General features: G+C 43.8%; 1 protein-coding gene across 2 annotated transcripts in view; it reads left to right on the top strand.

The window, feature by feature from the left end:
* Positions 1-19,986, top strand: part of PDE4B (phosphodiesterase 4B) — a 193,386-nt gene that overhangs the window by 133,625 nt on the left and 39,775 nt on the right. For both annotated transcript variants that reach the window (XM_035891803.1, XM_009636214.2), the window contains exon 6: positions 3,515-3,564. In XM_035891803.1, the coding sequence (XP_035747696.1) occupies positions 3,515-3,564 (50 nt within the window). The remainder of the gene's footprint in view (positions 1-3,514; positions 3,565-19,986) is intronic.

The raw sequence follows: 19,986 nt of genomic DNA, 5'->3' as shown, positions 1-19,986 counted from the left end.
TCGGGCCCGCCTCAGCCCCGAGACAGGCTCTTGGCTTGCCTGTGTCGCAGCCCTCGCTGCTCAGTCATGGCGCCTGGCTGGAGAGAGTGGAAAAGCATGGCGAGCCTGTGGAGGGAGTGATGTGTTTCTGCTTGGGAAGGGGGTTTGATGTCTTTCTGGGCAAGCTGGGTGCGTGTGATCTGGTATTTCTCTCACTTTGCTACCTCAGCTGTCCCAGGCATTCATTAGGTGCCCAGCTCGGAGTAGAGGCACCAGTGCCGTTTGGTCAAGCTGTGGTTCTGCCCTGCATTTCCACCGTTGTTTCAAAAGAGAGGCCGTCGTGGCCAAAGGGTAAATGCCAAGGAGGGAAACCCCAAGCATGAGGCTGTGGGGGCAGTGAGGATTTCCCCAGCAGGGCAGGCAGCAGTGTCCTGCAGCTCAGCTCTGGAGGGCTGTGCAGAGAACTGGCCTGTGCTGCCTGCAGGCCGGGGATCCTACATCACTTCGTTTGACATTGTAATTGCACTGAATGGGGAAGCTGATGCACCGAACTTGAGGAGGATGTTGTTTTTATACCTGCTGAAAAGGAGAAACCAAACAAACTCCCTTTTATGCCTTTGTCCGGAACCACTGTTTCCCCTTAGCTATTTATAATGAGCCAGTCATCGTCATTTTCTGGCCTGTTTTGCCCCAAGAGAGCTGTTCTGCGTGAAACCAGCATCATTCGTTCCTGGCGATGTTGGTTACGCACCCACCCATCCTACCCTGGGACTGGCAGGCACTGCTCGCTCCAAGTGTCCCGCTGGCTCCAAGGCAAAGGATGAGGTGCAAAAGTGCACTCCAGTGGGACGCCATGGGCTTGCTTCGCTGCTGCACACGTGAGTGGCATCGCCTGGGTGCCCACCGTGGACTCTGCTTTCTGCCTTCCGATGCAATCTTGTATTTTACATCAAGCCCAGCATTTTACCCAGACGTGAGGTTTTCCTCCTGTTGATTTCTGTTTGCGAATTTTGATCGGAAGGAACCGCCACATTCCAAGATGGAGGTTAATAGAAAAACAGATGGCTGAAATAGATTCCTTTTTTTAAGCTTTGATTTTTTTGAACAGCTCAAGCATTTCAGCAGTTCCTAATGAGGAATCTGAAATTGGACAGGGCCGGAAGGAAGCGAGGGTGTAACCTGTAGGACACAGAGGCATCTTGCAGTGTCCTTTTGAAAACATTCCCAGATTTGATTGAGGTATAAAGTCATGCGGCCAGCCAAAGTAAAAGTCATTAAATGTTTAAACCATTATATACCAAACATCCAAGTCCGTGGTGGAATGTGCTTCCAGGCGCTGTGGAGTTTCCCGTACAGTTTCCAAACAGCTCTCTGCTGGGTTACAGCCATGCTGCCAGCTCATGATTTTATCATATGTCTCATGATATGTGGTATTTTACTTAAACTTCTCCTCTGGGGATCATGAGAATCTCAGCTTTTCTTTAGCCCCTCCTCTCCCCTCTTTTTTCCTCTCTTCCACCCTCCTGCCCCACGAACAAAAAAGAGGATGCTGTGCCACATATTTACAGAAATGCTGGAAAGTATGAATGTTAAGGGCTGGAGGAAAAAAAAACAACTAGAAGTCATATTTTTTGGACTTTAACGTCAGGGTTTTTAAGACAGTTTCCTGATTGGAAAAGAGGAGAGTATGATTAATGGTTTTGGAGTGCCTGAGTTTGGCAGATGTGGCCCAGGACACGGTCAGAAAGCATCCAGCGCCTACTCCTCTCAGTACCCACCAGCAGGAGAGAGGGAGCAGGAAGCGGGCACTGTGTACTCTTGAGCCTGGTGATGTCTAGGAAGGGACAGCACTGTCAAAACCCAAATCTGTGTTGCCTGCACCCTGGCTGCTGCAGAAACCAGGATGGGCACGGCCAGGACATAATTCAAGGATGCCAGGAGCGGTGCCGTTCCCTTTTCATGCTCTGCAGCGGGGAATACCCTGCTGAATACTAGTTCATCCCTCCCTGCCCCCCCGAAGGCATGTCTGTGCAACTCAGCACAGGGTTTGGAGATACCTGGAGCACGTCTCCCCAGATACTGGAAGCGCTGCAGCCGAGGCATGCTGTCCCTATTGGGGAGTTTCTGTTTTTGAGAGATTTCAAGATTTGGCTTTTCAAAGGCTCAGCAGAGGCAGGTTGGGGCACATTTTCAGAGAAGTTGGCATCCAACATGTGCGCCCTGTGCTGAACCCTTCGAAGAATCTGGGTCCCGCAGCTCCCTCCAGAAAAGCCAAGCCTCTGAAATCCCAGCAGGCAAGCGGATGCTGTGCCCAGGGGAGCCCGCTGCTCAGGAGCAGGCTTTGGAGCCCCACCAGCCCACATGCTACCAGCAGATCAGGAGGCTGGAGCTGAGGGTTTGAAGCAGGACTGTAGCTGCTTTACTCTAATGCAGATCTTACCTGGTTAGCAAGGCCTTCCTGGAGCACTTCTGAAGAAGACCCTGGAGCTACAATTGCAGCAGAATTGAGCCGCTCACTTGCTTTGATTTTAGCTTCAAAGGAGAGCTGGCAAATAATGGATGTTTCAGTTCAGTGGCTGACTCAAAAAATTGGGGTTAGGAGGTTGGCTAAGTGCGGGGAAATCTGGCTTCAGTTAAAATGTATCAGAAACTTCATAGGGAAGCAAAACCCCAAAGTTTCATTTTTGGTCAGCCTGAAATACCGCATTCAATCCAAAATGAAGGATCTTGATTTTGGTGTCAACTCTTTTTAACTTCTTTAAAAAAAGAAGTCTCTTTTTTTCCCAAGTAAATTATGGTTTCAATCTGAAAAATTAACAGTTTTATTTGGCAAATCTCACAATGAAATATCTTGACATTTGGAGGAATACTGCACCCTTTTTTCAGTCAGACCCTGTTTGCTTGACTTTAGCCGATTTTTCGAATAGCTTTTGGTCCTTCCGAAATCCAGTCTTTTCTGATGAAATTGTTGCTCCTAGTCAAAAAAAATGTCCTTCAGCTGTTTAAGAGCTTACACTAGTGACTGCAGCATCTTCATAATTGCCTCCAGGTGCAATTCAAACTGTTGACTGTAGGCTTTCAAGCTTCATTTCTGACCTTACCTAAGGTATTGCCTTGCAGTCTGCACGCTGGTGTAGCATTTGACATTACTTCAGGAGCCAGTCCAGCCCTTGTGGGGAAAAGCTTTTCAAGAGAAGGCCTTGATGCCAGGGGACCCACTGGCCCCTTCAGCCACAGAGACCAGCCCTTCCTGGCTTCCAGGCATATTTTGAGCAGAAAGCGCCAAAGGCAGTGTGGGATGATGGCACGTTTCCTGGTATACCCACTTTCCAGTGTGTGTGGGTGCCTAGCCAGGGGATGTACATCTTTAGGTTTTCCTAACAGTTATATTGATACTGCTCATTAACTGCCAAATCATTTTAAACTGTTTTGGGCTTCTTTGTGAATATGAAAAAGGATTTTTAACTGCGGGAGTTGGCAGGGTGGGAAATTATAAAATAATACCTATTTATAGAGTATTCTTTATCCCTCTTAGGAGATCTCCAGCAACAAGTCAGCCACCTGTCTCCAGAGTTAACCTGCAAGGTATGTGTGTGACTTTGATAATCACCTGCAAGGTCAAATGCAGATGAGGGCTTATTGCACATCATTTTGCTAACAGCTGCTTCTTTGCCCCCTTCTCCTGATGCAATTCTGGGCTTGTAGAGCTGCTTCTGAGTTACTCGTGCAAAACCAGTACAAGAGAACCACCAGGCCTGAAATATTGTTATTTTAATAGTTTGGGGTTTGGAGTTTATCCTTTATGTTAACATAAAAGACGAACATGATTTTGGTTTGATAGTCATGGCCACAGTGACTGCTATGCTTCTGAGTCCCTGTGCTGCACAGGCCTGGACAAGCCCCAGCCTACAAGCCTTGAACACGCTCAGACACAGCTGTATTTTTTTTATCCTGTTTATTTCAGTTTGTTTCCATGTGATCTATGTAAAAATTGTAATCTCAAAAACCTTTCTCAGGTGAAACTTCCTCTGCTTTTATTAGGCTGCCCTGGAATGGCATTTTTTTGTTTCGTTGTTTGTTTGCGGTCTTTTGAAATCTACATTTAGCAATCAAACAAGAGCAGAAGTCAGTGAGTGTGGCTAATCACATCTTCTTTCCTGTTTGCTCCCCCCCCCGCACACGGTGTCCCTCAGTCACCTTGTCCTCACCCCCTTGTCAGGTCAGAGACCACAGCAAACACTCATAGGTTTGACTACGATCATGGAGGAGAATAACACCAAGCAAAGCCTGTGGGCGGAGGGCGCCGGGCAGCGCACTGCATACAGCCTGCGCTGGAGCCCGGATGAGCAAGGGACCCCCCAAGGGGCTCAGTGTCTGCCTGGGGTGCCAAAGCAAGGTAGGGTAGGCAGCAGTGCGAGCCCAGCAAGCAGAGGCATGGAGCAGTCGTGGTGGGAGCAGGGTGAAGTACTGAGGATGGGAAGCAGAGGCAAGCTGCTTATGACAAGTTTCTTTATTTTTACACCTGGGTTTAGCCATGCAGTGCTGAGAACTTGTGGGACCCTACTCGCACTAATCTAAAGGTTACTCCCTCAGAGAAGGAGATAAGATTTGGAGGAGTCCCCGTGTGTAAAGTTTAATCTCAGCCTTTCCAATAATTATGTGCTTGAAGAGACTAATAAAGCTTCATTTTTACAGTCTGTGAAACCTGGATAACTAACTATCATTTCCTTTCATGCTGTGTATTATTTACTGTCTGGGGACGTGTATAGTCCTGGAGGCTTCCGGATTAGGTTCCTCAAAACTTTTTAATGTGATGCAGAAACCTCTGATGTAGAGAGAAAACTGGACATCATGATCTTAAATGCCTTTTACTGCACTCCCTCTCTGTGAACAGTGTCGAGTCAGGGCTAGCATTAACTCATCACTTTACTTGAAAGTCTGTTCTAGCAAGTCTTTGATTTTGTGGCCTGTGTGAAAAAAATCACAGAAATTTTCATAAGCTTTCCACAGATCTGTTTCTATAGGTTACAGAGTCTAATAAGGAGGAGAGAATTCCCTTCCAGGAATTTTTAGATAATTTTCTTAACACTTTCTGTGGGAACAATTGCTTTCAACTTTTTAACACTTCGTGGATGCTTTTCTAGAGTATTGTCAACATGAGCTGTAGGATACTTGTTACTTTTTAGCTAACCCAAGCTTCTAATGCTGGGAATACATGAACATTTCAGCTTCCGTTTTGATTGGAGGGTCTGACACATGTAATTGTAGAGCAAGTTTTGTTTTGCCCTGCAAAGCTCAAAAAGAGAAAGCAACTGAAAAGAATCCAACTTAGCATTTTTAACCTTGTGATCCTGAATCATGGTTTTTAATATTTCAGTGCTGGTAATTATATGTGGATAGGTGGATATATCTAAAATAAATTGTATTAACATCTTACCTGAGATGTGAAAAAAGAAAATGCCCAGATGTGGAAATGAGCCAGGCTGGATGCATTTTCAGTATGCAGATTTTTATTCGGTAACCAGAGGACTGTGGAAGAAAACCACAGCTCAGCAGCTTGTGGAATTTGTAAAAAGTAGAGAAGTACAGGCTGGATTCATGGTCCCTCAAGTAAATGAGTTCTTTACCATGTAACTTAACTGACTTTAAGTGAAGTCTTCAAATGAAACAAAATACATGAGTTGTATCATTACAACTTAAGTAAGTGAATTGTGACAGTTTGTAGGTAAGAATAAGAAATATTTTTGAGATTGATGGGAAAGTGTATAAATTCCTACATGAAAGAAGCCAATATTGACATTGTTAGTGAAAAAGCCTGGGTTTCTTACTTAAACTCAGTTTAAGTTTATTTTTGTTGATGAATTTTACCAACTCTCACAGGATGTAGTCTCTAGGCTGAAGCAATGCCTTCTTGGCCAGCCTGAAACATTGCATCTGCCGTAGTGTCACACCCCTGTGCTGAGGGCATCAGGAGGGAGCTTGCTGAGGAGGGACAGCAGCTCTGACGCGCTGAAGGAAGATTCTGGAAAACAGCCTGGTAGAGCTGCCGCACTCACAAATTGTCGGGTGGTTTACAAGGCTTAGAGTCGTAGCGGAGGGAGGGGATGCACTCTTCTCAGGTGAGGCCAGTACCCAGTCACCTGCCTACTCGCTTCTGCAATAGGTTGTGTACCCTCAGCTCACATGAGAAGAGTGGTGTAGTGAGGAATGCCAATGTTACTCTATCATGCAGTTACTTGTTTTCTTAATTTTGAGCTACTCTAGCGTGTCAGCCAGGACCATTCTGAATTTCTGACTTTATTTACTTGTTGCATTTTGTGTCCCCACTTTGCTGTCTGGAGTGCATTCTGGGTTCCTGCAGAGCCTCTCTTGTTTCCCGTGGAGGCTGTAGCCATTCTGTACAGCATACAGCGGTTGCATTTAACAATTTGGTGACTGCCTTTCTTTACCTATTTACAGCCATCGTTACATACTGTAATTCACTTCAGTATAGCAGAAAACAATGACAGCCGTTTACTTTCTAAGGAAGTTTCCATTTAAATGCAGCAAGAACAAATCTTTAGGGGATTTTTTTTTTTCAGTGTTTGCAGCTTTTTTTCCCTAGATGGCTTCTGATTTGGAAATTATAAAAGGAAGGAGAGATTTTCCGATCAGAACACTTCCAGCGATGTGCCAATGGCTCATGTGTCTGGAAGGATGCAGTGTTTTTCCTGAAAGTTTTGTAGAAGGAAACAGTAGTGTTTTGATTGGGGCTAGGCTGCGTTACATCCCTCTAGATAAAAGAATGTGTTTTGAAATGAAATGTGTTTATATTCTCTAGATTGGTTAGTCGGCAAAGCTCAGAATTTTATTTTAGTTCTCCCATGTCACACATTGATTCATAGATTTACTACAATCAGTTGACATCACTATGAGCACCTCGTATATGTCTCCTTTTATTTGTCATTAGTGAAGTGATTTATATCCTGTTATGAAAAGTACAGAACTCAGGGTTTAAAGCAAACTAGCATACATTAATAAAATTACCCTGGAGGGAGACAAATTGCATGCAGCATTTGCACTGGAAGTAAGACATGCCAGCTGTTTACTCCAGCTAGAATATTACAGGATTCGTCAGTTGTTTCAAACAGAGACAAGCCAGATCTGGTTCAAATGTACTCCCAAGGAGTTGCATCACTGAGGACCCAGGCCCATGGCGAAATGAATGAGCTGTGCCGAAATTACAAAATTCTTTTTCTTTTTTGCTTTCATTTTCTTGAAAGCCTGAAAAATTCTGGCTGGGTTTTTCATGGGACAAAGTGCTTTCAAAGCAGATACTGATGTCACTGTAAATTTCAGAGCTTTCTTAACCTTATAACCACAGCCATAAAAGGAAGAGGAATATGTATTGAACATCCTGTGTTTTGTCCTTGGTATCAGCTTAAGTAAATCTGGCAGATTTTTCCTGTTATTTTGTTATAACTGCAGATCGCAGGAACGAACAAAATTGCTTTTATGAATTAACTGAGAAACCATAACATGGAAATATGAAGCCTTAGCAAAAAGTACATAAATCCCTAATTAGCTCAGGTACTTCGCAGCTGGGAAGGAAAATGAGAATCCTTCAGACTATGAGGTTCCTAAGTGGTGCGTAGCGTTACAGAGCGCATTGCACAGGGCCAGGATTACAAACGGGTGCTACCCAACCACCTTCTCTGGAGTTGCAGAAAGAATTATATAAACACATCATCACACCAAGTGTCTGTGATTTTTCCTTCTCCTAGACTCCCTTTTTTTTTTTTTTAATGCAGCCTCTGCCACAGTTACGTTCATTGACCTTTGTGCTGCCTTGGGCTCAGTGAATCCATCAGCACCTTCTCTTCTCAAGTCAGCTCCCTCCTCCCCTGGCACCAGTGAAAGGTCTTTAGATCCTACCCAGTTGGTTCAACTAATAAAATGTTTAACCAGCAACAAGTCTGGCAGTTCCTGCTTTGTTTTGTTCCTTCCTCCATATTTATTTACTTCACTGGCCCTCATGCCCTCATCTTTCACTGGCTGCCACATTCAGTCTAAGCCTCTCATTCTTCCACCCATATTGGTACAATCTTTTCTCCGTCTGTTTTGCTTCCTTTGTATTTTTCCCAGGACTTTTTCATATTGTCCTAGTCCTTCTCTCAGCTCAGCACAGGATCGGTGCTGCTTGCTTAGGTTCCCAATGTCAAGGCCTCTCCCTCACTGCACGACAGTGGTCGTGTACCTGGTCTTCGCGTTCGCCTGGACTTGCATAGGCTCTTCGTGCCATCACCTTACCTTTGCAGTGCGTGTGTAAAAAAAGCCTGTGCACTACCTGCGGGTGCTGCCGTGAATGAACCCTCCCGTCGCAGAGGTTGCGGAGAAGGTGCTGTACCAATCGTGATGCAACAGGGAGTGAGAAGCCTTTTCCAGATGAACAGGGGGACAGGGCAGAGGTGGCACATTTCTGCCGAAAGATCGATACCCAGGTGGAGAGTGTTTTCCCATCCTGGTTCGTTTGACAGGCTGTTGCATTTACAGGTTACTGATGGCTGACGGGAGCAAGGCAGAGTGTTAAGGGTCAAACAGCGTTGAGTGCTTCCTGGAGCTGTGAGGGGTTTGCAGAACCTTTTCTCAAAAGCAGGCAACTGAATGCCCCTTGGATACTTTCAACACTGAATAATTATAGTATGGCCTCACAATTAATTATATACCTAGCAATATAATATAGCTGATTTGCTTTGCAACCTGAGGCTTTGGGGGGTGTAGCACTTTGGGATATGTCACACACAGGCTTTTCAGGGCTCATGGGATTAAAGCTTTGTTAAAATTCCTCTCTGGGGATGGGATTGAAAGATTGGTATTTTTCTCGCTTGTGCCTTAGCCTCTGCTTTCCTGTATATCTGCACGTTTGTCTGCACTTCTCACATGCCTTTACACGAACTCAGAACTTGTACTCTTTCATTTTTTATGTGGGTGTAAGACATACACAGACCCGTGCACGAACATTTGTAGAAAGCATAAACAAAAGACTGGATAATGCTGGTGCTTGTGCTAATGAGAGTCCCGACTTTTTGTACGAGTTAACAAGCCCCGTGCATCAGAGTCAGCTCTTGGTTACAAATATCTATAAATCCCAAGTAATTAGTATGGAGCTAGTGCTCTTGCACCATACTTCCTCTGCTTGGAGTGCAGAGAATGGCTCTGGGCATACATGAAATAGTGGGTTCATTTTGAAATTCTGTTGATCTGCTGTGAGTTTGGCTGAAGATCTGGCCTTTTGGTTTTGAGACAGATTGTCCAAGTCAAGTAGACGTGGTGTTTTAGGCTTTTAACATGTGTGCAAGAGGAGCCATATATTACCAAATAGCTGAGCTAAAAAGTAACTCACTGTGCACAGTAAATTCAGTGGTGCTGTAGACTTACCTGTAAATATTATGACCTACAAATATTATTTGTAAAGCATGCAGTGCTATAATGATGCAGATTATTTAGAAGCCAAGCAAAACTGTAAAAGAAATCAGATAGATATCAGCTTAATGATGTGACTGAGTAAAATTAAGGCTCTTGAATGGTAAAGTGATTCTTACTACTTGAGAACTTAAAAGTGTGTTTAAAAGTGGACTTTAAAAGTTACCTGCAGAAAAAGCAAGCGTAGCTGACCAAGCTCCAGACAGCGCTGGGGACATCCAGAGGCCATTTCTTGCTCTTTGGGGGTAGTTCATTCCCGCAGAGAATCCGTTTCGCGTGTTACGCCTGCCGGCAAACACACACCCCCTGAAAGTTGGACTCATGCATCTTAGTAAGTATTTCAGTTATGCTATTGACGTCAATGCAGTCATTAAATAGATTGCCGGCCCTCCCATCAGTAAACCTGTGCCAAAGACCTAGAGGCAGACACATTTTAAAAGAAGAACATCAGGTTTTCTTTTAGCATTTGGAGAGAATAAGGGAAAAGTTTCTTCTGAAGTCACTGTGCTTTGCAATAAGAGAGGGGATTTTCTGCTTAATTTTCTAAGACTCATTTTCTGTGAAGATAATTGCTGGATTTTATTTAACACACTTTTGTTATGTTATTGTGTGCATAAACAACTCCAAATGAGGCTAAAGAGTAATTTTTTGTGATCGGCTCCAGCTGAAAAATGACACTCATTTTAGGTCTCCCGGCTAGATTTATTTGTGTATCAAGTAACAGAAGGTATTCAGGCAAACCTGTTTAGCCTTTGACTCCAGAAATTCTGCAAGGATTGATTTCATGACATCTATATAAGAAAATAGCCTTCATTTCTCCTCGGCAGGCTCTGAAGACATACAAGCTAATCATGACTCCATAGCAACGGATAAAAACTGTTTTCCCCTCCGCCCCACCTGTGGATGTCACATGAAGATGCTACACGTGCTGCTGCCATCAGGAGCCTGTCACTCCCTGGGGCCCAGCTGCCATCTGCGGCCATGGGGCGAGGGCCTGCCATGCCAGCAGGGCTCCCTGTGTGCACTCACGCTGTCCTGCTGTATTTCTGAGGCGGGCTGGGCCCTGCTGGGCTGGCCGAGACATCCATTCATTGCTGTGGCCAGGGAGATACCTACCGCCCCGTGCTAATGGCAGCTCCGTCTGGTGCAGTTCTCCTTGCCCGGTGTCAGGAATGGCTCTGGCTGTCAGACAGAGGCTCCAAAGGGGCTGTGAGGTGAAAACCTAAGGATATATATAGATGGCATCCTCACCCAGGTGGAGGGAGTACCTTTCCTCTGACAAGATAAGCAGGTATGTTGTAATCAACAGCAGTGATGAATTTTTGAAGAACAGTTGAGGAGCCAAACCACGGGGTTTTTTTGTTGAGGTTGGCATTTCACTGATGATACCACACTCAGCTACGTAGGATAAAACCATAAAAACAGTCATAGGTTATTAAAAGGGCTTCTCTCTGATGGATGATTTCTTTCTGAATGATCCAGGCAACTGAGAACCCAAGGTGGCAAAGAAGAGGTCTTCGTAGTGGCATGCTCTCATTGTGTCCCCACATTCACTCTGCTCTTTAAGCACAGGTCAAGCCCTGAAAGCCTCATATTGCTTTACTCAGCTCCCATTCCTATTGGATTGCTTAAGGCCTCTGAGAAGACAATAAGACTTTGCCATTGCTAATATCAGAGTTGATAAAATCTGTGTTTCTTTTGTTTTCTTCGTAGAATGATAATAGTTGCTGTGGGTGAGATTTTGACATCGCAGTCTTCAGTGTACTGAAGCAGTTCCATATGAGTTTGAGAAACGTGTACTTGATCTGAGAAAAAAAACCAAAACAAAACAAACAAAAACAGCCAAACCAAACTTCTGGCAGGCTGAGGTTTGTTTTTTTTTAGGTCATGGGGCACAGTTTGTGCATGCCTTAGCGATGAATAGGGTTCTTCATTGTCCCACTGATCTGAGCCCCTTCAACTTCCATGTCATCAGCATTTTCCAGCCAGTGGGAGCTGAAATGGACTCCTGAAAGCACCCATCAGCTCATCCCCGCAGCAGCTATATATAAGTTTCTCCTTCCTCCCCCGAGGTTGAGCTCACTGCTGCAGCATTGTGTCCCGGACACAGCTGGCCATGGGAGTGTGAGAGGCTGCATCCGAGTATCTGTGCGGAGACATTCCCAGGGTAATGCACCGCACAAATCCCAGAGCCATCATCCTGTCCTTGGACAGTCCCAATGTTCAAAACTCTGTCCTCCTGCAGGATCTGATTCCAAGTGTAAGTTGCTTTCTTGTTGTGTTTTAAAAAGTAAGTATTTCTAACTTTGTGTTTTGATTGTCAGCGACCAAATCGTTCAGTCCGTAGTTGGGCAGGAACTCCCGCTGACTCTTTCGTATTTATTAGTCGTGGTGGGAACAGTGTTTGATTCTGGTTTGCAAGGGCATATACAGAGGGTAGAGCGCTGGCCTTGAGGGACAGAATTTTAATTCAACCGTTGTCCTCTATAGGGTAGACATTTTGCCCACCAAATCCTCTACAATTACAGGATAACAATTATAAAGATTGAAATTTTAAGAGCTTTTAAAATCGATGTATAATCCAGGTAGAACTAAAAGAGGGAGTAAAGGATTGCTAACACATGCTTCTCTCTATTCAGTTACGGAATTGTATCCATTCTGGGATATGGTTCACACTCACCGATTCCCAAACGGTGATAATGAACAATGAACGTATTGACTGTTTTCAGTGTTCAAATCACCCAGAAATGCTCTGGGTTTATTATCAGTATCTTTTAATCTCCTGGTTGACTAAAAAAGATTTATACAGTTAAGCATGATATGCTTATTAATGTAAGCATAATGTCATTGTGCAACCAGAAAAGAATGTTGCACTAATAGTTAATGAAACATTTTATTGTAGTATTGTTTTCTCTGTAAGAAGCGTCTGTAAATGACAGCCTTAAGTATTGTATAATTGCAACACTTTTTTGACAGAAAGGAAACAACTGTTAATTATTTATGGTTATTAATAAAACATGCCAGGTTCTTAAGTTAATTCAGTTCGCTGGAAAAATATGTATGCTTACAAAGATTTAAATTTTTTAAGCAGTAGACTTTAAAAAACATCTAAATACATCCATCCCTGTGGAATATTTTTTCATGTCTAAAGGTATCATTGATTAACTCTGCTGTGCATTCAGGCACTCAATCATTTTAGGAATTCAGAATGTAAAAAAAAAAAAGAAAGAAAAATCCAGCAGGGTGCTGATTTGACAATTAAAGTCTTTTGATTTTATATTCAGTACTGTGCCTGTCAAAGGCCAGTGGCAAACAGCCTTTCCTCAACTGGAAGAAGAGTAGGATCTGTCTCAAGGTTAGACACTGTGGTTTGTTTTTTACTAGGAGCTGCGATCACTGGCCATTATTCAGTACTAAATACTTATGCAGTTAGATTTAATTTTAAAAGAGCTATGCTTTTAAATGTAGATATTCTAGTATAAATATCCTGCTGTCATAAATATACCTTTCAAAGAGGAAATTAAGCATCCGTGCATATGAAAACTCCTCTACCACACCTCCACACTCTTCAAAAAATTTCTTAGACATTTCTGCATTGTGTCTAAAAGACTCCAAGTTCCAGGCGTTCAGAGCAAGGCTTTGGATCCAACTTGCCAGGGCCCTAAGAGCACATTCCAGACACCCTCATGTTTTCATTTAAAATGGGTTGAATCTAGTTAGGTTTTTCATGCTGCAGTCATGTGTTTAGGGAGGTTTTACAAGCTTAGCACTTAATATCAAAATGATGCTAAAATGTCACATTTTACAAACAATGCCTTTTTCTTTAAATACCGTTATATTAGGTTGACAAAAGCAGGACACAGTTATAGCAATTGTTGCGTTTTCTAAAAAACCAGCCTACTATTCTGAGAAGTGGAAAAGCCAGCCTGTCTTCCTGCTCCCATTCCCTCTGTCCCTGCCTCCTTCCCTCTCTGAGTTTTATGAGAAGTGACCTGAGATTGTGGCCCTGCTGTTACTGACTTGAGTGCAGGACATTTGGATCCACACTGGGAGTGCTGGCGCTGGTCTGGGAGAGCTCGAGAGGACGTGGTATAAGTGTCTGCTCTGCGGGGACTATCATCCGACGAGTTGAGCGCAGTGTGGGGCCAATCCTGCTAGCAGAAGTTCAAAGAAGTAAACATTCACAAGTTGGCGATGCATTAACAAACACAAGTACAGGGTTTTTCAGTAGCAGATCTTGCTAGAATTTGACAATTGTGAAATGTTTTCATCCCTTTCTTCCCAAAGGTACTTCTTGAAAAAGAGAAATCCAGATACAAGTTTCCAGTCTAACTGGAGAATTTTCTGTTTTAGCAGTAACACTTTACGGACGTGGTCCACATCCAGGGCCTAGACAAATGTGTATGCTGGGCCTTCATCTTAATTCAAGTTCTTTGGGCAGTGTATTTCCCGAAATTCCTGTTACTGAAATGTCATGAACTGTTTGCAGATTCCTGGGTTTCAACTATATTGCGTGAAACTTTTAAATATTTCCATTCACTTACAGTGGGAACATACTATCCAGGTAAAAGCCAAAAATCTGTTACTCACACTTTATACATCAGGAACAAAATAATGAAACACAAGAAGAGATGATGCTCACACCACATTTTTCAGCAGCAGCTGCTCGTTCCGAGCCTGCCTTTGTAACACATCCAAATGTGGTCAATTTAGCATGCTGCTAGAATGTCTCTTATTGCAAATTGCCTTAAATGGAAAGCCATGTGCAGCTTAAAATCAGATGTTTCACAGAAATTGTATGAATTTCGCTGAACTTATTTCACAGAATTAATGATTTCAGAGAATGACAGTGCAGAGTCCTCGGTCTAGGATAAGTTGAGCTGCCTCTATTATGCTGCTAAATGTAAGAAATTCTGAAAGGTGCCACATAGCATAAAACATAAACCATAAAAAGTAACCACTGGAAAAATCTGCAGCAGGCCAACCCATATTTGACCTTCAGCAGGGAACATTTCCATTTCCACATCCATTTAATCTGATATTTTAACTGAGATTGTTAATAAAGGTGCTTTTGGTATAGCTGACACTTTAATTTCCTTGAACGCGGTTTGAGGTGCTTAAATACATATATTTTGAGGGCCTTAATTAAATGTATTTTGAGAGTGGAAGGCTGTTCTTAGCTGTGCTGGCTGTAGCGATTTGACAAGTGCTTACACACCCAAGTCTGCCTGTCATTGCTGGGTTCAAGTTTACCCTCCATTTGCCTCTTCAAGGCATCTCTCTGCTTAGCTCTGGTGTGAACAGCCTGATTCGGGTCAGAACTGAGACCCCACATTTCAGGAAAGTAGCCATACAGGACTCAGACCTCCAGGTATAATCACCTTCTGGCTAAAATGGTCCAGATGCTGTGTCCCTGGTAATGTCGGGGAAAATACGGTCCAGTTGTGACCCGTGTCCCAAACACATCTTTTGTAAAGCTGGTGACCAGGGTGTGATGGCCTCAGTTTGAAGGTGACACAGAGGCACAGTGGAGATCAGCACGTGAAAACATTAATATGGAATATTAAAAGCTGTCAAAACAAATGATGCTGGTTTGTAGGATACTGACATCTCCCTCTTCCTCCCCACCCTTTTACCCATGGGACTTACTCTGTGATTTTAAACAGATTATTCTAAAAGGCTGTACGTGCAGTTTAGTAAACATAAAGCACACTGAGTCACCACTTCGAACAGCTGAAATTGTTCACTAGGGTAGATTAATACAGATGATTAGCACAGTGAATATTTTAGCTACTGCAGGTCTGAAGATTTTTGGTTTTGTGACTTGAGGCTCACTCCGCGAGTTCTGAGTTACAGTGTGTGGATGTGCAAAAAGTGAATCCGTACATCTCGGGGTGCCACCGGAGAGCTATCAGAAGGACACTAGCTTAACATGCAAAAGATTCTGCATTTTGAAAAGCTGGAGGATGGCGGATTAAGAAACAACTTTTTTAATTGCATGTGCTTTCAGATTGTTCAAGCTATTTCTGCTGGTTCTGCTCTATGACCGACCCACGATCTGCAGTGAGCAATACTCTGACTTCCCACAGTGTCGTTTGGTACAATTACAGATCAGTCGATAGGGCTTACTCAGAGTATCACTTGGAAACCGAATATGTCAAAACAGGTCATTTTTTGCAACATGCTGCATACTTGAGTGACTCTGGTCGATGCAGAGTAGCAGTATCTCTGGATTTCGGCTGTAGGATAACAGTCATATTCATTTATTCTGAGAGGCTAAATAAGGGCAGAAAGTTCAAATAAGGTAAATCGGCGAGGCTGACATTATTACCCTTTGGGTACGTAAAATATCTATTGTAGGAAAACAGATTAAAATTCCAAACTAAATCAGTTTTTTAAGCTTCCATCCTAAAGGATAATGCTTTCAAGAAATTACATTTAGCCATGAAAAAAAACCCATTTAATTATATTTTATAATTAATATAATTTAAATGGTGGCTCAAAACATAATGGATGACTGTATGCCCAGTCTTTCCAAGACTGAGTGGGACATACGGACACAAAGGTTGATATGTGTCTTAAAGAATTCCTATGAATTATGGTTGGGATGCTTCCAGGAGCCGCATTCTTAACTTTCATATTGAAGCCCTTAAGGAAATTAAATTGAGAGGAAATGGAGGGCAGTTTCGTGTTAAATTGTAACCTTTCCAGGAGCCAAGGAAACTGGTTTAAACAGGTCTAACATTTTACCAATAGCCTGTTCTACATTGCTATGGTGACATGGGGAGCCTTATTCTGACCCTCACTTAAAATTTCTTAATAATTTTCCTCATGAAGAGGTAAGGATTATTAATAAACTTTGTCTTTACATCTAAAACCAGTGGCCAAATGGAGCTTTTCAGGTAGATCAGCACTGTGCTTTATACTTCGAGGGTTCATGCCTGAGGTTCCTCTTCCATTTCCTACTCCAGTATGTGTTTCGCCACAGTCAAAGGATATTCACTCTTGACGGAATATTTAGACCCGTAAGTTTTATTATCTCCAGGTTAACCTGGTTCAAAACCTGATTGGATGGGTATATGGATGAAAGTAACATCTGAATTCTCTGGCAGATCCAAATGCAGACCTTTACTTTTGTAGTTTGAAAAACTCTCATGAAACAGTGAAATAGACTACAGTTAGTCCCTTACATCTGTCATCTTTTGGGGTTTTTTTCCCTGTGTTGAATTAAAATCGTTGTTCTGGTCTGTCTAGATAGTTCCTTCCTTGTCTTAGGCTTGTTGTGAAAGTCCGTTCGTGGTTTCAGAAGGAGAAGTTTTCTAGTGCAGCGGCAGGGGCACAGGCACATGGTTTTGTGCAGATGTGTGCACAGAAAGACAGCTCAGGAGAGGCACTGCCTCTGGGCTCAGCTGCGGGCCCAGACGGGCAAGAGCCCCTGCTCCAATGCACACGTCATTGGTGCATGGCACCCAGTAGCCAAGTGCAGAAGTCCTCAGACTGGCTGAGGATGAGCCAGCTCCAGAACCGGAAGCCGTCTCGCCACAACAGCACAGGATGGTGCCCCACCTAATTAAGCCTGTTGAAAGGCAGGGCTAATTAGTTTAGGTGGAGTGCCTTGTTAGCACAACGATGTTGCTTCCAGGATCCAAGTTAGTTTCCCTGCACGTGTAAGCTTACCAGCCCTCTCGGAGCCAGGCCACATGTATCAAATGAGATAATACACTGCATGGCACAGGTAAATCCTAAGTGGGTAGCTAGGAAATTTCATAATCATATCCTGATTTTTCAGTGTCTTTCTCACACTCGTGCATTCACACGCTATGTGGTCAGGGAGAAAACGTTTCTACTCACACAATACATCTTACTGTGATCTGGCCTTTCCTTGTTTAACTAGAGAAACAAAACCACAATCTGGGTGCCCCGTGATTTACAGGGAGTTGGGATTGGGATTTCAGCTCTCGGTCTGGGCTGGTGGCTTCCTTCTGTGGCCCATCGAAACCGATGGTCTTCTCTGTCCCCAGCCTGCAGCTTTTGCTGCACTTTGAGGAGTGTGTTGAGTAAAGATGAGATGGGGATTCACTTAATTTAAAAATTCGTAATGACGTTGGTAATTGGGATCTGTCTTCAGAAGTGTGTTTGAGGTACATTATGTATTTATTTCTTTATGAAAAGCCACCTGGAAAATAATTTTCAGCATTCGCTGTGCAGCTCTCTCCTTTAAGTGCACTGTCAGTCTCTTGCACTTGTTTTGTTAGACCCTATGTAGAAGAGGTGCTCTCCTGCATTGTATTTTTCCTCCTGTCTTGTGATTAAGGCAGGAATCCTACAGGGCAACAAGGAATCAAGCCCGGTCAGTAAAATGATAACGTGCCAAACGGTGTGTTTGCTCCCTGAGATAAAGTTGGAACTGAGCAATCTTTCCCGTTCATTCGACAGGCCAAGTTTAGATTCTGCCCCTCTTGCCATTTCTGCTTCTCCCTCTCCATGGACTGAGGAATTCCTACTATGCAGGCAAATCCCGTTCCCAGATTCCCCCGTGATATCGCCGCTAAGTGACATCTGACAAGATGCTTCCTGCATTTTGTTACTTCCATTTGGCACCATAAAAGCACTGTCACTTACCCATCTGATTTGTGGCAGCTAACACTGTATTGTTCATTCTGTGTGGCTGCTCTGGGGGTGAAGGACACTGCAGAAACAAGGACTGCCTTGTGGTAAAACACTCCATCCCACCCTACCATGAGGATGAGATGGTATCTCCAATCTAAATCCTTCTTCAGAACTTCTCCAGTTTTCCTCACTCGCTCGTTAGCATTTCAGATTAAACCTTTAGGCTTATCTTCGGATCAGAAATTACCTCTCTGGGAAGCCCCACAGGCTTCTATTAGCCACCTTAAGGTGTTCTCAGTGTTTATGCCTCATTTTTGCACCTCATTGTCATACAAAAGGTGCAGTGTTAACTTTGGGAATCTTGATCTTTAATCTTTATACTGTAGCATTTTTAAAGTTGAGGTTTACACAGCTGTTTTAGAGTGCATGCATATCTGACACATGTAAACACACAAAACAAATACAAGAGTACTTTTTTAGTTTAATTCAAGACCCTGACTTTTTATTATCTAGTCCTTTCCAAGTGGTTTCCAATGCTCCATCTCAGCTGAAGAGAGATGTTAGTATTATTTATTCTGTGGGAATGAGATTCATGGTGAGACATCTTCTACACTCCACTGCAATGCCCACTTAAGCTCTGGTCCTTCTCCCTGAGCAACATTTGGTAAATCCAGTTCTTGGCGAGGCAATGCTTGAGTAGTATCCTTTCCCCATTTTCTTCATTCTTTTTCAGTCTGTTTTTAAGGTGCCTCTGGGGATATCACAAGCTCTTCCGTCAGCAGGCCCTGAAAAACTAGAGCTGTAACACCCAGCTGATTCCTCCTTCAGTTCAGAGCTTCAGCTTCTTGTGCTCAGCCGGGCACTACACACAGGCTGAACTGCTGAGATTACCCCAGGCAGGTGCCTCAGCTGTCAGTTGCCTCTCCCATACCATCACCCTCTCCTAGAAAGAGCAATGCTCTTGGTACTCTCGGTACCCTGCTGCCCAGCCCAGGGGACCCTGGACACTGATATTAGAGGATTAACTCTAATGATGAGTGCTCCTTGTGGGCACCCGCAGTTATTGCCACAAAGCCTGGCAAAATGGAGTGACGATAAACCACAATCACCCTAGCTCTAGACTTAATTGGTAAGCAATTGCCTAGTTACTGCTAACAGTCAGTGGTCTGTTCAGTGAGTTGCCAGCCCGTGTGGGTCCTCAGTGACCTGGTTCTCATGACCTGGCTGGTGATCCACCCCAACCAGCCCGCACACCAGTACTGCTGGGTATAATCATAACTTTTGCAGGTTTGTCCAGTTCTGCCTTAGCTGGCTTGGCTTGGCTCTCGCTCCAGGCTGACCTCTTGGTATGAGTTTACTTGAAATGTTTCATTTTTGCCTCAAAACGGTGGCTGGGCCCCCATGATTGATCTCCTGCTGCTCACCTTGGGGTGGATAGCAGGAATCAGGATCAAAGCAAGGCTGTGGGCGGTGGGCTGCCCAGCACCAGGGCTCTGCAAAAACTCTTCTGTTTGTTGCCAAGGGCTTCCACTTACTGCTTGGTCTCAAGACTCTGTCATTGTCATAAGACTAATTTTGCCTAACTTCAGCCACCTAAAAATTATAGACCAGTCTTAAGTAGTGGCTGGGTTTTGAAGAAGACTTATTGCAAGCTTGGTAGCAAACCATCCTGTTGTGCAGGAAGATCAGGAATTTCAGCAGAAGCTTAACTTGGTCAAGCAAGGAGCTTCTTAGCGAGTCAAAGTGCAAAAAGAGAGCAGACAAAGAGTGAAAGGGACTGATAACAGGGAGGGATGTAAAACCGCTGTTTGGGTGTGTGGGGCAAAGTTGGGCAGACCAAAGGCTGACGGAGCTGTGGCTATCGAGGGGACTCCAGCGTGGGTATGGAGTGGGAAAAGAAAGTTTAGAAAGAACCTTAATCGGGGGGGGAAAGAG

This window comes from Egretta garzetta, unplaced genomic scaffold (genome assembly GCF_000687185.1).
Source record: "Egretta garzetta isolate BGI_Z169 unplaced genomic scaffold, ASM68718v1 scaffold163, whole genome shotgun sequence".
NCBI lineage: Eukaryota > Metazoa > Chordata > Aves > Pelecaniformes > Ardeidae > Egretta > Egretta garzetta.
Note: the sequence above shows the minus strand (reverse complement) of the source record. Positions and strands in the feature narration are given on the sequence as shown.